Source organism: Arvicola amphibius, chromosome 12 (assembly GCF_903992535.2).
Source record: "Arvicola amphibius chromosome 12, mArvAmp1.2, whole genome shotgun sequence".
NCBI lineage: Eukaryota > Metazoa > Chordata > Mammalia > Rodentia > Cricetidae > Arvicola > Arvicola amphibius.
In genome coordinates this window covers 122,783,928-122,800,652 of record NC_052058.2, presented here as the reverse complement: position 1 = coordinate 122,800,652, position 16,725 = coordinate 122,783,928, and the positions used below count along the sequence as shown (strand labels likewise).

The following is a 16,725-nucleotide window of genomic DNA, read 5'->3' as shown; positions in this document are numbered from 1 at the left end:
GCCACCCCAAGGTTTTGGGTTCCACAGCTGCACATGTGCCATCAAGTGTTCAGGCAACTAACATAGCCACCCAGGGCCCTCAAGCCCTATGTGATTTATGTTACAGCATGGTCCGTGATCTACAGGTGACATGACTACATAAGCCCCTATGCACATGTGCTAGACAGCTTTTCAAAACTGGACACATCCACTCCACGCTCTCTTCCCACACCAAGTTTCTGACAATCCTGAACACCTTCTTCTCTCCTCCTCTTAATAAACTCTTGAAGTGTGTTCCATTGTGTGTCCTGTGATCTGTTCTTGTGCCCAGTAATTTAGCTTACCCAACATTCCCCAAGCCAATGGGTGCTGTTTTCTGTGAAACATGGTGCTTCCTTCCTTCCTTCTGTTGGTTTCTTAGTTCCTTACTCCCAAAAACCTTGACCTGACTTTATGCTCCTTCCTAGGACTGAGTTGAGGAAGGAGTAGGGCCCTTCTAGTACCTTGTCCCTGTGAGACAGTTTAGTTGATCTACCTGTCATATTATAAAGAAGGTGGAGGGAGAGGTGCCCTCCCTAAGTGCTGAGAGCTGAGTGGGCCTGGGAAGCATGTAATGTCTGCTGTGGCTGGCTGAGCAGTTTTGCAAGTTTAGTTTAGACGTGAACTCAACGAGACTTAAGGTCAGCCATGCCATGGTGTCACACACCTTTAATACCAGCATTCAGAGGCTAAGGCAGGTGAATCTGAGTTCTAGGCCAGCCTGGTCTACAGAATGAGTTCCAGGACAGCTAAAGCTATACAGTAAAACCCTTTCTCAAAAACAAGAGGAGAGAGAGAGAGAGAGAGAGAGAGAGAGAGAGAGAGAGAGAGAGAGAGAGAGAGAGAGAGAGAAAGGAAGAAGAAGAAGAAGAAGAAGAAGAAGAAGAAGAAGAAGAAGAAGGAGAAGGAGAAGGAGAAGGAGAAGGAGAAGGAGAAGGAGAAGGAGAAGGAGAAGGAGAAGGAGAAGGAGAAGGAGAAGAAGAAGAAGAAGAAGAAGAAGAAGAAGAAGAAGAAGAAGAAGAAGAAGAAGAAGAAGAAGAAGAAGAAGAAGAAGGGTATGACTGAAAGTAAAGTGTCAGTCCCAGGTTCAAAAGAAAAAAAAACCAACCTGAGGCAATGTCTGGGAAAGCAAGCGTTGGCTGCAGGAATTGTTCTGACTCCTTTCGGTAGCAGCCCTGATCATCTGAGATGGCCACTCCTTGCCTCTCAGCAGCCTCAGTTTGGTCAGTATTAACCCGCATACATGCTGACCCAGAAGACTGTGAAGACAAAGCTGTATTGTGTGCTCATATGCACAATTAGGGGAAATAACCTGTGGATGAAGCAAGATTTCTGTTGCAGTCTTTTAGAAGAAATGATTTGCTGGGAGTTCTCCCAGGCACCATGCCTGTCCCTCTCTGTCCCTGACCCCAGCAGGGAGGCTCAGCATTAGTACCAGCCTCCTCTACCTGACAGCCATAACCCACCAGGCTCTGCCCACCAGACACCAGGTGACAGAAAAACCCATGCACAGAAACTTACTGTAGGCTGTGTTTCAGCAAGTGAGCTTTCCTCTCAAGGGAACCTCCTCACTTCCATTCACTTGGGGTGGAGTTTGTGCTGGGCAGAGGGGACATGGGAATGATTACTACTGAATCAGTCTCCTGGAAGAAGTGAGGACCTGGCCTCTGCTTCTGCAGCTCCATCCATGCTGCCATGCTGCCTTCCTCAACAGAGTTAGTTCAGCAGGCATGGTGGGGTCAGAACTGAGACCTTGTGCTCTGAGGTGTGTCCTGCTGTGAGGTCTTCAGGGGCCACTGCTAGAACACTACTGAACATCAGTAAGAAGGAACAACCAGGGCCTCTGTGGAGGAAATGCCTGAGGATGAGGTAGCAGTCCAAGAGCAGTCAGTCCTTGAGCCTGTCTTTTCATTTCAGGAGGATGAAGCATCTCACTGGTCTCCTTTTCTGCTCCCTGGTCCTGGAAGTCAGCAGTCAGAGCTGGTTTTCATTCCTTGGTGAAGTTTACCAAGGTAAGACTGGGAGGGGGTATGGCACATGACTTCTATTGGTCTCCTGAGCAATACCTGAGGGTTGGACTCACTGTCCTGCTTGGCAGGATGGACCAGAGACTCCTGCAAGACTTCTGAATATGCACTACCTACAGCAGGAGGCAGAGCAGAGATCACAACCCACCTGTGCTTGAGGCCGATCCTGTCTTCCAAGTCTGCCTGACACTTCCTAAGTACATTGTGAACAATGTGAGGTCCAGTGGTATCACCAAGAGAGCAGTAATACCACCTAGGCCTAGACCTGTCTTCCCCCTGTATCTAGTCTCGAGGTTGGCCTTGAGTTTTGCATAGTATGGGGACTCTGAGTGTCTCCTCACGGGATCAGAACCAGCAGCCACAGCTGAGATCTTTGCTCGAAAGCTCGCTGGAAACAGCACAGGAGCTGTGCAGTCTAATCAAAGGAGAGACGGGAGTGTCACCCTGGTGCACACACTCTCTGCCAGGACAGGATTCTTAGGGATCAGAGCCAATGCTCCCTGTGTGCATCCCTCCTCTGCCTTCTGTGTACTAATAGTCACCTCAAGATGGAGCTTCCTAGTCAGGGGTAGCTGCATCCAGAAACACTGGCCCTTGCTTGGAGGCAGTGTGCTCCGAGGGACATTTTGAATGGCTCTAGCTACACTAGGTTGTACTACTGGGGAAATGTGCTGTGGGGTCTGGTGGTAGGACCTGACAACTCTGTGGCAAACACTTCCACGGTGCTGAAGCTGACATGCCCTGCTATGTAATGACACTGCCCTGCCTCATTGTCTGCTTCCCCCCAGGTGAGGGGCAGCTCACAGCTGTGTTGTGGAAGAAACACAACACAGGGTGCTGCCAGGTTCACTGTGTGATATTCCATCCTGCCCTGCCCCCACCTTGGCCCTTTTGTCTGGGCAGTGTCCCTGGGCTGCCTGGAATCCCTGATCCTGTGCACTGACATTCCATCTGAACTGGTGAGTGAATGCGGACCCTGGGGCAACCTGCCCTAGAAGAGAGAACAGACCCCTTCCCCCCAGCTCCCTCTGCAGGCTTGTCTCTGTTTCTCACTTCCCTGCTTCTCCCAAGCCTTCCCTAGTGTTTTCAGGTGTCCTGCTCCTGTACTGAGGCCATCCACCCAAAAGGGTCAATCTGGCCTTCGGGCAGGTCTGAGGATTCCTGCGGAGGGGTGCGGGCTTCTTCAGATTGTGACGCAAGGAATAGGTCCTCCTCTGGCACTGGGGAGATCCAACCAGTTTCAGTCACAGCAAAGATTGGTCTAGGACACCAAGCGCCTCGGGGCTCCTCTTGAAGGAAGAGATGGGCAGGCGCTAATGCAGGAGCTCCTCCAACAACATGAAAGGCAACATGACATCACCACAATCCAGACATGCCGAAACAACAAGAATTGAACACCCTACCCCAGAAGATATAGAAGAAACCGACCTTAAACAGTACTTTATGAAAATAATAGAGGACCTTAAACAGGAGGTAAAAAACTGCCATAAAGAAATGGAGATGACAAACAAAAAGGTAGACGAAATAAATAAATCTCTCAAAGATACCCAAGAAAAACAAGAAAAAGCAATCAAACAGGTAAGGGAAACAGTACAAGACCTGATAAATGAAATGGAGGTATTGAAGAAAACACAATCTGAGGGAAGACTGGAAATGGAAACTCTGAGTAAACGAACAGAAACTTCTGAGACAAGTATTTCCAACCAAATACAAGAGATGGAAGAAAGAATCTCGGACGCTGAAGATACTATAGAGGAAATAAATTCACAGATTAAAGAACTAAACAAATCTAACAAATTCTTAACACAAAACATTCAGGAAATCTGGGACACCATGAAAAGACCAAACCTAAGAATAATTGGGGTAGAAGAAGGAGAAGAATTACAACTCAAAGGCCCAGAAAACATATTCAACAAAATTATAGAAGAAAACTTCCCCAACCTAAAGAAGGATGTTCCTATGAAGGTACAAGAAGCCTACAGAACACCAAATAGACTGGATCAAAAGAAAGCATCCCCACACCATATAATAATCAAAACACAAAACATACAGAATAAAGAACAGACATTAAGAGCTGCAAAGGAAAAAGGTCAAGTAACATATAAAGGGAAACCTATCAGAATTACACCTGATTTCTCAATGGAAACCATGAAAGCCAGAAGAGCTTGGATAGATGTGCTACAGACACTAAGGGAACATGGATGCAAGCCTAGACTACTATACCCAGCAAAGCTTGCATTCACCATTGATGGAGAAAACAAGATATTCCAGGACAAAAACAGATTTAAACAATACGTAGCCACAAATCCAGCCTTGCAGAAAGTAATAGAAGGAAAATCACAAACCAAGGAGTCCAACAACGCCCACAATAACTCAGGCATCTAGCGACCCTTCATCAGCACAACTCAAAGAAGGGAAACACACAAACTCTACTACAAAAAATGACCGAAGTTAACAACCACTGGTCATTAATATCACTTAATATCAATGGACTCAATTCACCTATAAAAAGGCACAGGCTAAGAGACTGGATACGAAAACAGGATCCAACATTTTGCTGTTTACAAGAAACACACCTCAACCACAAAGACAGACACCTACTCAGAGTAAAGGGTTGGGAAAAGGTTTATCAAGCAAATGGCCCTAAGAAACAAGCAGGTGTGGCCATACTAATTTCCAACAAAGTTGACTTCAAACTAAAATCAATCAGAAGAGATGGAAAGGGACACTTTATACTCATAACAGGAAAAATCTATCAGAATGAAGTCTCAATCCTGAATATCTATGCCCCAAATACAAAAGCTCCCACTTATGTAAAAGAAACACTTCTAGAAATCAAGGCAGCCATCAAACCATACACACTAATAGTTGGAGACTTCAACACTCCTCTCTCACCAATGGACAGGTCAATCAGACAGAAACCTAACAGAGAATTGAAAGACTTAATGGAGGTAATGAACCAAATGCACTTAACAGACATCTATAGAACATTCCACCCAAATAGGAAAGAATATACCTTCTTCTCTGCGGCTCATGGAACCTTTTCGAAAATAGACCATATACTTGGTAACAAAGCAAACTTCCACAGTTACAAAAAAATATTAGTAACCACCTGTGTCTTATCGGATCACCATGGATTAAAATTAGAATTCAACAACAATGCTACCCCCAGAAAGCCCACAAATTCATGGAAACTGAACAGTCAACTACTGATCCACACCTGGGTCAAGGAAGAAATAAAGAAAGAAATTAAAGTCTTTCTTGAATTTAATGAAAACAAAGACACAACATACTCAAACCTATGGGACACAATGAAAGCAGTGCTAAGAGGAAAGTTCATAGCACTAAGTGCCCACTTAAAGAAAATGGAGAAAGCACTTATTGGTGACTTAACAGCACACCTGAAAGCTCTGGAAAAAAAAAGAAGCAGACTCACCTAGGAGAAGTAGAAGACTGGGAATTATCAAACTGAGGGCAGAAATCAACAGAATAGAAACACAGAAAACAATCCAAAGAATCAATGAAACAAGAAGCTGGTTCTTGGAGAAAATCAACAAGATTGACAAACCCTTAGCCAAACTAATCAAACGGCAGAGGGAGAACACACAAATTAATAAGATCAGAAATGAAAGGGGGGACATAACCACAGACACAGAGGAAATTCAGAGAATCATTAGATCTTACTACAAAAGCCTGTATGCCACAAAATTGGAAAATGTAAAAGAAATGGACAGTTTTTTAGATAAATACCATATACCAAAGTTAAACCAGGACCAGGTAAATGCTCTAAATAGTCCTGTTAGTCGCGAAGAATTAGAAACTGTTATCAGAAACCTCCCTACCAAAAAGAGCCCAGGACCAGATGGTTTCAATGCGGAATTCTACCAGAACTTCCAAGAAGACCTAATACCTATACTCCTTAAGGTATTTCATAATATAGAAACACAAGAGTCACTGCCAAATTCCTTCTATGAAGCTACAGTTACCCTGATACCTAAACCACACAAAGACTCAACCAAGAAAGAGAATTACAGGCCAATCTTACTCATGAACATTGACGCAAAAATTCTCAATAAAATACTGGCAAACCGAATCCAAGAACACATTAGAAAAATTATCCACTACGATCAAGTAGGCTTCATCCCAGAGATGCAGGGCTGGTTCAACATACGAAAATCTATCAATGTAATCCATCATATAAATAAACTGAAGGAAAAAAACCATATGGTCATCTCATTAGATGCTGAAAAAGCATTTGACAAAATTCAGCACCCTTTTATGATAAAGGTCTTGGAGAGATTAGGGATACAAGGGTCATTCCTAAATATAATAAAAGCTATTTACAGCAAGCCGACAGCTAACATCTAATTAAACAGAGAGAAACTCAAGGCTATCCCAATAAATTCAGGAACACGACAAGGCTGTCCACTCTCTCCTTATCTCTTCAATATAGTGCTTGAAGTTCTAGCAATAGCAATAAGACAACATAAGGGAATCAAGGGGATTCGATTTGGAAAGGAAGAAGTTAAACTTTCATTATTTGCAGATGATATGATAGTGTACATAAGCGACCCCAAAAACTCCACCAAAGAACTCCTACAGCTAATAAACTCCTTCAGTAATGTGGCAGGTTACAAGATCAACTCCAAAAAATCAGTCGCCCTCCTATACACAAAGGATAAGGAAGCAGAGAGGGAAATCAGAGAAGTATCACCTTTCACAATAGCCACAAATAGCATAAGGTATCTGGGAGTATCTCTAACCAAGGAAGTGAAGGATTTATTTGACAAGAACTTTAAGTCTTTGAAGAAAGAAATTGAAGAGGATACCAGAAAATGGAAGGATCTCCCCTGCTCATGGATTGGGAAGATCAACATAGTGAAAATGGCAATTCTACCAAAAGCAATCTATAGATTCAATGCAATCCCAATCAAGGTCCCATTAAAATTCTTCACAGAGATTGAGAGGACAATAACCAACTTTATATGGAAAAACAAGAAACCCAGGATAGCCAAAAAAATTTTATACAATAAAGGTACTTCTGGAGGTATTACCATCCCTGACTTCAAACTCTATTACAGAGCTACAGTATTGAAAACAGCTTGGTATTGGCATAAAAACAGAGAAGTCGACCAATGGAATTGTATAGAAGACCCGGATCTTAAACCACAAACCTATGAACACCTGATTTTTGATAAAGGATCCAAAAGTACACAATGGAAGAAAGAGGGCATCTTTAACAAATGGTGCTAGCAAAACTGGATGTCAACCTGTAGAAGAATGAAAGTAGATCCATATCTATCACCATGCACAAAACTCAAGTCCAAATGGATTAAAGACCTCGATATTAATCTGAACACATTGAGCTTGATAGAGGAGAAAGTGGGAAGTACTCTACAACAAATGGGCACAGGGAACCGTTTCCTACGCATAACCCCAGCTGCACAGACTTTAAGGGCAACATTGAATAAATGGGACCTCCTGAAGCTGAGCAGCTTCTGTAAAGCAAAGGACATTGTCACTAAGACACAAAGGCAGCCTACTGACTGGGAAAAGATCTTCACCAACCCTGCAACTGACAAAGGTCTGATCTCTAAAATATATAAGGAACTCAAGAGACTAGACGGTAAAATGCCAATTAACCCAATTAAAAAATGGGGCGCTGAACTGAACAGAGAATTCTCAACAGAAGAAGTTCAAATGGCCAAAAGACACTTAAGGTCATGCTCAACCTCCCTAGCTATCAGGGAAATGCAAATCAAAACAACTTTGAGATATCATATTACACCTGTCAGATTGGCTAAAATCCAAAAACACTAATAATAACCTTTGCTGGAGAGGTTGTGGGGTAAGGGGTACACTCATCCATTGCTGGTGGGAATGCACACTTGTGCAACCACTTTGGAAAGCAGTGTGGCGGTTTCTCAGGAAATTCAGGATCAACCGACCCCAGGACCCAGCAATTCCACTATTGGGAATCTACCCAAGAGATGCCCAATCATACTACAAAAGCATTTGCTCATCTATGATCATAGCAGCATTATTTGTAATAGCCAGATCCTGGAAACAACCTAGATGCCCTTCAGTGGAAGAATGGATGAAGAAACTGTGGAATATATACATGCTAGAATACTAGTCAGCGGTAAAAAACAATGACATCTTGAATTTTGCATGCAAATGGATGGAAATAGAAAACACTATTCTGAGTGAGGTAACCCAGACCCAAAGAGATGAACATGGGATGTACTCACTCATAATCGGTTTCTAGTCATAATTAAAGGAAATCGAGCCTATAATTTGGGATCCTGGAGAAGATAATAAGAAGGTGAACTCCCAAAAGAAGATATAGTAATCCTCCTGGATAGTGGAAGTAGACACGATCGCCAGGCAAAAATTGGAAACTTGAGGGTTGGGCGAGATGCGGCCAAGGGAAGATGGGGAGAGAAAAGCGTGAATGGGAGAATGGGGGGAGCTCGGAGGAATGGGATGCTTGGGATAAAGGAAGGGTGGATATGGGAGCAGGGAAGCATATATCTTAATTTAGGGAGCCACCTGAGGGTTGTCAAGAGACTTGACCCTAGAGGGGTTCCCAGGTTTCCAGGGAGACGCCCCCCAGTTAGCTCCTTGGGCAGCTGAGGAGAGGGAGCCTGAAAAGGCCAGTTCCTATAGCCATACTGATGAATTTCTTGCATATCACCATAGAACCTCCACCTGGCGATAGATGAAGAAAATGACAGAGCCCCACATTGGAGCACCGGACTGAGCTCCCAAGGTCCTGAGGAGGAGCAGAAGGAGAGAGAACATGAGAAAAAAAGTCAGGACCGTGAGGGAACCTCCACCTGGCGATAGATGAAGAAAATGACTGAGCCCCACATTGGAGCACTGGACTGAGCTCCCAAGGTCCTGATGAGGAGCAGAAGGAGAGAGAACATGAGAAAGAAAGTCAGGAACGTGAGGGGTGCGTTCACTCATGGAGACGGTGGGACAGAACTAATGGGAGATCACCAACTCCAGTTGGAATGGGACCGATGGATCATGCGACCAAACCCGTCTCTTGGAATGTGGCCAAAAGTGGGGGCTGACTGAGAAGCAAAGGACAATGGCGCTGGGCTCTGATTCTTCTGCATGGATGGGCTCTGTGGGAGCCTTCTCAGCTTGGTCGATCACCTTCCTGGACCTGGGGGGAGTTGGGAGGACTGTGGTCTTAGCATAGAGTAGGGAACCCTGATGTCTCCTTGGCCTTGAGAGGGAGGGAGGGGAGATATGGGTGGAGGGGAGGGGAGGGAAGGGGAAGAAGGAGGGGAGGGAAGGGGGAGGAGGAGGGGAGGGAAGGGGGAGGAGGAGGGAAGGAGATGGAAAATTTTAAATATAAAAAAATAAACCATGAAAAAAATAAAAAAGAAAAAAAGAAAAAAAAAAGAAACACAACACAGGACAGGTTTGCCCCCAATGGCCCTCCAGAGTTACTAGGAGAAGCCAGAGAGGAGGAGGAAATGATCTCCCATTCATGGTCTCCAGCTGCTCTGACCACAGGCTCAAGCCATAAGTTCCTTTATTCCTTTTCATCCCCTCTAAGTCATAGGCAGAGTCTTTAGGTCATGTTCCTGTTGTCTTTCCCACCCAGGCACTAGGGACATGTGGCAAGCCTACTCTGACATGAGGGAGGCCACCTGGATAGGTGCAGACAAATACTTCCATGCCAGAGGGAACTGTGATGCTGCCTGAAGGGGTCCCGGGGGAGTCTGGGCTGCTGAAGTCCTCAGGTAAACACAGACTGTTGGGATGCTGGGTCTGGGTAGCAGGGATTTATTCTGAGGAAGCAATAGAAGGTGAGCTCTGGAGAGTGTCATGCTAATCTGTGAACCCTCCTCCACTTGCTCATCCAGCTACTGTCTCCATCTTTGCCCAGTGTAGACCCTGGTTGTGGACAGTGAGCATACAGCCATGCTATGTGGGCTTGCTCCCGAATGTAGACTGAATGACTCTCATCATCACCAGCGTTTCTGGTGATGTTCATCCAGTGTGGGCTGACCAGTGTCTCAGCCCCTTCTTCCTGACCCTTCCTCATTTCCTCCTACAGCCATTTCATGCAAATGGGGGAACTGGGTGTACTGTGACTAAGAAGCTTGGTGATGGATTTCTTCCATGTCTGTTTCTCCTAGTGATGCAAGAGAGGGCATTCAGACATGAATAGGCCATGGACATGAGGATTCCATGGCTGATCATGAAGCCAATGGATGGGGCGGCAGTTGGCAAAGATCCCAATCACTACAGACCCGCAGGCCTGTCTGACAAATGCTGGGCATCCTCACTTCAGCCTCAGGAGGCTTTTCTGCAGGCTCTGGGGACAGGACATAGGGTTCTTCATTCCCCTGAACACTGAAGTTCCTGGGGAACACACAGTAGGTATCTCACATGCATACATACCAAGAGTTTCAAAACTGTTATTCTTGCAGTAGTAACTACTTGCTTGAGAAGAGTGTAATAAATACCAACATGGAAGTGGAGCTGAGCCTGAGCATCTTTCATTGGAGGTCATTTCTAGGATTACACAGGGCAGACCCCACTCACCCGGAATCTGCCATGATCCCTTCTCTGAGCCCTTGTGCTCTGGGTGTAGGTTGTCATTTTCAGACCTTTCCATGACATGCTATTACTCCCGGTCAACCATGTAAGTCGCCTGTTCTGATCTCCCCAGCCTTAGTCTCTGGGGACCAGGAACAAAACCATAAGAGGACTGGTCCCTGCTTACCCTGCAGCTATCACCTTGATCTTGCTCATTACTCAACACCTACAAATCCAGTATCACACTACTTCTCCATCCTGAGAAATATTGCAAAGTAGTTCCCTCTTGCCTTAGGGTCACTATTTCTGTGATAAAACGCTATGACCAAAACAACACAGAGGAGAAATGGTTTGTTTGTCTTACACTTCCACATTATAGCCCATCATTGAAGGAAGTCAGGACAGGAACTCAAAACAGGGCAGGAACATGGAGGCAGGAGCTGATGCAGAGGCTGTTGAAGGGATATTGCTTACTGGTTTGCCCCTCATGGCTTGCTCAGCCTACTTCTTTATAGAACCTGGGACTACCAGCCCAGGGATGGCAGCACCCATGATGGGATCAGCCCTCACCCATTAATCATTAAGAAAATGCCTATAGCTGTATTGTATAGGGGCATTATCTTACTTGAGGCCCCTCTTCTCCAGTGACTCTATCTTGTGTCCATTGACACAAAACCAGCCAGCATACCTCTGCTTGAATTGCCCTGATTTCAGAAAAATATCCCAGGAAAAACTGTGTCTGGGAATACAGACACAGCATCAACACCAAGATGCAACCTCTTTCTGTAGCCTTTGACATTTCTGTTCGGGGGGAATATCATTGTCCTTCTAAACCTTTTCTGGCTGGACAAACCTCACACTCCTGAGGAGTCTGGTCACTTTCCTCCTTAGAAAGGAACTCTTGAAGGGTTAAACTCTCCCACTCTCACAACTGAGCTTAGGTCTCCATTCTCTGAGAAAGGCAATTTATCCACGATACCATGGCACTCAGGGATGAGAGAGAACAAACAAAGGCCTAAGTCAGGTCAGCCTCACCAAGGACAAATCCAGCAGCCCCCAACTGAATCACGTCCGAACTTGCCCAATCTTGTGCACGTATGTCCAAAAATGATAAAACAGTTTCAGCCAATTAAAGGTATACTAATGTAATGGCTGTTTGTTTAACCAATTATATGTAAAATGATCTAACAGTTCCTGAAACGCCCCTTAACTGTACTTAGAAGGAACTTGCACGCTCCTCTGGGATCATCACCATTTTGTACAGGAGAATGACCCCATGTATGCGGGTATTACTAAACGCTCTTTGCTTTTACATACTGAGGCTGGGGTCTTCCTTCAGCACTTCTTTGGATGCTTACACTCTGGATGTTTTCCCATATTGCAGTTAAAAGACAGATGACCTCACCTTTCTGAACTAGGGAATGGACTTCTCTGTCCACATGTTCTACTTGTCACAAGCTGAGCAGTGATGGTTGTTGAGGCGGGGTCTCACAATGTTACTCAAGCCGGTCCTGAACTCAAGGGATCCTCCTGCCTCAGGCTCACAAGTTCTGGAATTACAGGCATGTATCACCAGACCAGGCTCCTTAAATTTTTTAGATGAGTATGGTGTGTGGGAGTGTACTGTGCTGGCTGGTTTGATGTCAATTTGACACAAGTTAGAGTCATCAGAGAGGAGGGAATCTCAATTGAGAAAACACCTCCAAAAGATCCGGCTGTAGGTTGTATAACTTGGTCTTCATGTGAGACTCCTAACAGTGAGAGCAGGGGCTGTCTCTGACTGTGTTGCCTACTTTGGGGACCCATTCCTCCTACTGGGTTGCTTCATCCAATCTTAATAGTAGAGGAGGTGCCTAGTCTCATTGCAACTTGATATACCATGGCTGACTGATAGCCATGGGAGGCCTGCCTATATCTGATGAAAAGTGGAGTGGGTAGGGGATGGGAGGGGATAGGAACTGGAACAGGGGAGAGAGGGGAAACTTTGATTGGGGTGCAAACACACACACACACACACACACACACACACACACACACACACGCATCTGACCCGAGGGCATTTTCTTAACTAGTGATTGGTGGGTGAGGGCATAGGCCAATGTGGGTGGTACTATCCCTGACTGATGGTCCTGGGTTCTATAAGGAAGCAGGCTGAACAAGCTATGATGAACAAGCCAGTAAGCAGCACCCCTCAATGACCTCTGCATCATCCAGGTTCTTGCCCTGTTGGAGTTCCTTCAGTGCTGGACTATGATGTGAAGGTGTAAGCCAAATAAACCCTTTCCTCCCCAACATGCTTTTGGTCATGTTTCATCATAGCAGCAGTAACCCTAGCTACGATGTGTATATGTTCATGCTTGCGAGTGTGTGCAGGTCTAGGAGACTCTGTTGATGTGGGGATGTCCTACTTTGCTTCTCTGTTGCTGTCATTACCACTTTGACCAGTAGTGGAGGAAAGGATATACTAGGCTTACAGGTTACAGTCCGCCACCAACAGAGGCCAAGGCAGGAACCTGGAGGCAGCCACTGAAGCAGAGACCACAGAGGAACACTGTTCATTGGTTCAGGTTGTGTAGAGTTGACGGAGACTAACCAGCATGGGTGTCTTCTGCCGTCACTCTGCACTGTTTACTAGGTCGGTTCTCTCTCAAGCTGCAGCTGGCCTGCTCCTGCTAGATGTCTCCTTGCTCTCTGGGCACTGGGGTTACAGGTGGCTACCACACATGCCCAGGTCTTATGTGGGCTCTAGGAATCCAAACTCCAGTCCTCCTGCTTCTCAGACAAGTGCTACCCACTGAGCCACCTTCTCCCGCAGTGTGCTGAGTTTAAAGTACCTATGTATCAAACCTGGAAGGCTTGCTTTACCAGCTCATCTTTCTCTGGCCTTTTGTTTTCATTTCCTGCACTGCATGAAAACCTAGAGCCTCACTTGGGCCCTCACTCTGCAGCAGCAATCTGACCATGGACCTGGCCCTCAGTACTTCAGTCTCCTGGAGTCAAGTCCACGACCACATCAGCCTCAAGGCCAGTTTGAGCTTGCTCAAGCCACTCTGCCACCTCTGTCTTCCCAGACTCATTTATTCTGCCCCCAATTCCTTGTGTCCAAACTCTGAGACAGCTTCTCCCGTCTCCTTCACCTCTGTTTGAACCTTCTCACAGGAACTGGAGATGTTCTGTTGGGAACTGCTCTGCTCTAAGCTCACATTTCTTCTGTTCTTTCTTCTCTAGACCGGGGCTCACTACACAGTGGTCAAGTGCGTCTGGAACTTCTCGGCAAACGATGGTTGTGAAAACACTGCCTCATGCTCAGACTGTTCCAGTGTCAATGTCTGGATGAAGAGCATTCTTTTCTCTTTGGCTTGGGAGATGAATTCAGGTGATGTGGAAATAAGGATGTGGTAACTTGCCCTAGATGGGGAGATGCAGACAGGATGGCAGCCATGCTGGTTCTTGGCATCTGCTTGCCTTGAGATGTGCTGTGGAGCTGAAAAGTGAAGGAGAGCTCGCTCCCATCACCTCAGTACAGTCTCACATTCAGCATAAGCCGGCAGACCCAAACCCGGGTACTGCCAGAGGAGAGAACTGCCACGCTTCACAAAACTCTCAGCAACTCTGTGGAGCCTTGTTTTCCTGACAGTTACTTCAGTCCACCAGGCCAGATCATACCCAAGGTTGTGGGTAGGTATGACAGCTAGTTTGGTATTAATGGAGAAAAAGAAAGAGGTTGCTTATTCAGTGTGTCTAACATCATTCCACACTGGATTTACCCAACACGTTCCTGCAAACTGCTCAGAAGTAAGTCTCAGGTTCACGTTCTGTTCAAACAAAACCTTCATTTATTACCAGTAAATTTATTACATTATAAATGACTATCTGGTTATATGGCTTATATAATACAATTATTTGCTATAATTTATACTAGTGTTTGACTTTCTCTTGGGTGGCGCACGCCTTTAATCCTAGCACTCGGGAGGCAGAGGCAGGGGAATCTCTGTGAGTTCAAGGCCAGCCTGGTCTACAAGAGCTACTTCCAGGACAGGCTCCCAAGCTACAGAGAAATCCTGTCTTGAAAAAAAACAAAAGAAAAAATACTAATTTTTAAGTGTGTGTGTGTGTGTGTGTGTGTGTGTGTGTGTGATGGCAATGGCACATACCTTTAATCCTAACACTCACACTCAGAAGACAGAGGATATCTTAAGGTCAAGGACAGCCTGATATATCTGGTCTAGCAAAATCCAAGCTAGCTAGGGTTACAAGGAAAGACCCTCTTTCCAAAAAAAAAGAAAAGAAAAAATGCATGATGCTTTTGAGTAACTCTCTTTAAAAATTATAGTTGTGATGTCACAGCAGAGGTGTGGGTTCACACAGTCTGTGCAGTGAAGACTCAGAGACACCTTTAGAATGAACTTAGCCTTTGGCGGCCACAGGGTCACCTCCCTCAATGGACTGAAGCGCTTTCCCTTGGCCAGGGCATTTTTATTTCCCCACATTTACACCTTAGCCAGTTGATTTCCATATGCTCAACACAACCCGACTGAAGCTTCGAAAAATACAGCCAAGTGCAAATTCTCAATAAATCGTATCACAGTTTTCCAGGTTGCTCCTAACCAAGTTTTGCATAGGCTTTGTATCCATGGGAAACTCCCAGACAAGATCCACATGGGGCAACAGAAGGAGTCTGTGACAAAGGATGGATTAGGGCTGGGTGTTAGTGGCTAACTCTCTGGCACCAGGCCAGCAGGAAATTCTGCAACAAATATATTTCCAGTGATTAGTCAATGTGTATAGGTTTAGAATAGAAACATAGCAAATAAATACTAGAAAAATACTCTAAATTGAATTCAACTCAGATATGGGCAATTTTATTTAAAACTCTTGTTTGACTCTTCAACGTTCAATACATATTGTCAACAAAAAATGTCATTGTTCTGGTCCTACTCAGTAGTTTCTAGATGGCCTCAGACAGTGTGAACAGTACTGGACTCCAACTCACAACATTATCTGTCCCCATGTAACAAAGTGTCCGCCCCAACAGAGCTGCCACAATAGAGCACAATTCCCTGATGCACAAACAGTGTGAACTCCACTGTGTAAGCCGGAAAACACACGGCAGCGAGCACTCCCACGCTTGTCCCAGCCAACAGCCAACTTGTCCCAGGACCAACTCTGGTTGACGAACTTTGAGGTCACAGAGGCACAAGTGCCAAGTACCAAGGTGAAGATTGGGGCAACAGCAGCTGCAGCAGCATGGCAGGTTCTGGTATTGGCATGGTTTCAGGTGTCCCCTTTACTTCTGCAATAAGGCCCTCTGAGGTTCTGGAGCAGGATTCCATGTGGTCAAAATGATACCATGTCCTGGAAGATCTCCCACTAGGCCTGCTGTTGCCAGAGGATCTGGTCACATTTCTCAAGCATGCCTTGTATCAGTGCTCTGAAATTCCACAAAAAAGAAAACAGCAAATTCAATTGTCCAAGTTCATTCTTTATAGAAAAGCAAAACTCTAAAGGCTTAAGAGGATTCAAGCAGTCTGATCAAAACACATAGGCTGAAACCAGCAGAGTGGACGAGGACATCATCACTCAGGGAACTGGAACGTGGTCAAGCATGGATGAGGCCTCAGGGTCAATGACCAGTGTTGGAAAAAAAGAAAGGGATCAACAGAATGAACAAGCAATCTGGAATAGGAGAAAATATATGCAGATCCTACCTGGTAAGAGGCATCTAGACATTTGGAATAAAGTAGAATTCCACAATCAAACTAGCAGCCTGATTCTAAAATGGACAATGAACTTAATTATTTCTCCAAAGATAAAAGTAAGCATAAATGTTCACTCAGCATCACTAGTGTTAGGGAAATGTAAACCAGCTGAGCGACTCTAATGTAAAATTCCAAATTATTCTCAAGTCTAAAAATTTCTGAAACCCGAAATGTTGTGTTCACGGTATATTAGCTATGGGATATTAAGCCTATACTGTGATGAGGCATCTGAGATGTTCAACTCAACACAGAGTAGAATGGTGGTCGCCAGGGCGCTGGGAATGAAGGCCTGTTTAATAGCTATGGACATCAACTCACAGAGGAAAATATGCTGTAAACTGGCTGCACAGCAACAT

At 45.2% G+C, this 16,725-nt stretch overlaps 2 protein-coding genes across 2 annotated transcripts in view; one reads left to right on the top strand and one right to left on the bottom strand.

Moving 5' to 3' along the window:
- LOC119802706 (serum amyloid A-5 protein-like) overlaps nucleotides 1-16,725 on the bottom strand; it is a 226,863-nt gene that overhangs the window by 169,965 nt on the left and 40,173 nt on the right. The gene's annotated exons all lie outside the window — the stretch shown is intronic.
- On the top strand, nucleotides 1,940-9,859 carry LOC119802712 (serum amyloid A-2 protein-like). The gene is made up of 2 exons (XM_038313805.1): nucleotides 1,940-2,030; nucleotides 9,670-9,859. The coding sequence occupies exons 1-2, from the start codon at nucleotides 1,940-1,942 to the stop codon at nucleotides 9,768-9,770; spliced, it is 192 nt and encodes a 63-aa protein (XP_038169733.1). The 3' UTR covers nucleotides 9,771-9,859.

Coding starts and splice junctions, on each gene's coding strand:
- LOC119802712 (XM_038313805.1), top strand. CDS start 1,940: ATGAAGCATCTCACTGGTCTCCTTTTCTGCTCCCTGGTCCTGGAAGTC. Junction 2,031..9,669: donor CCTTGGTGAAGTTTACCAAG/GTAAGACTGGGA, acceptor TTTCCCACCCAG/GCACTAGGGACATGTGGCAA.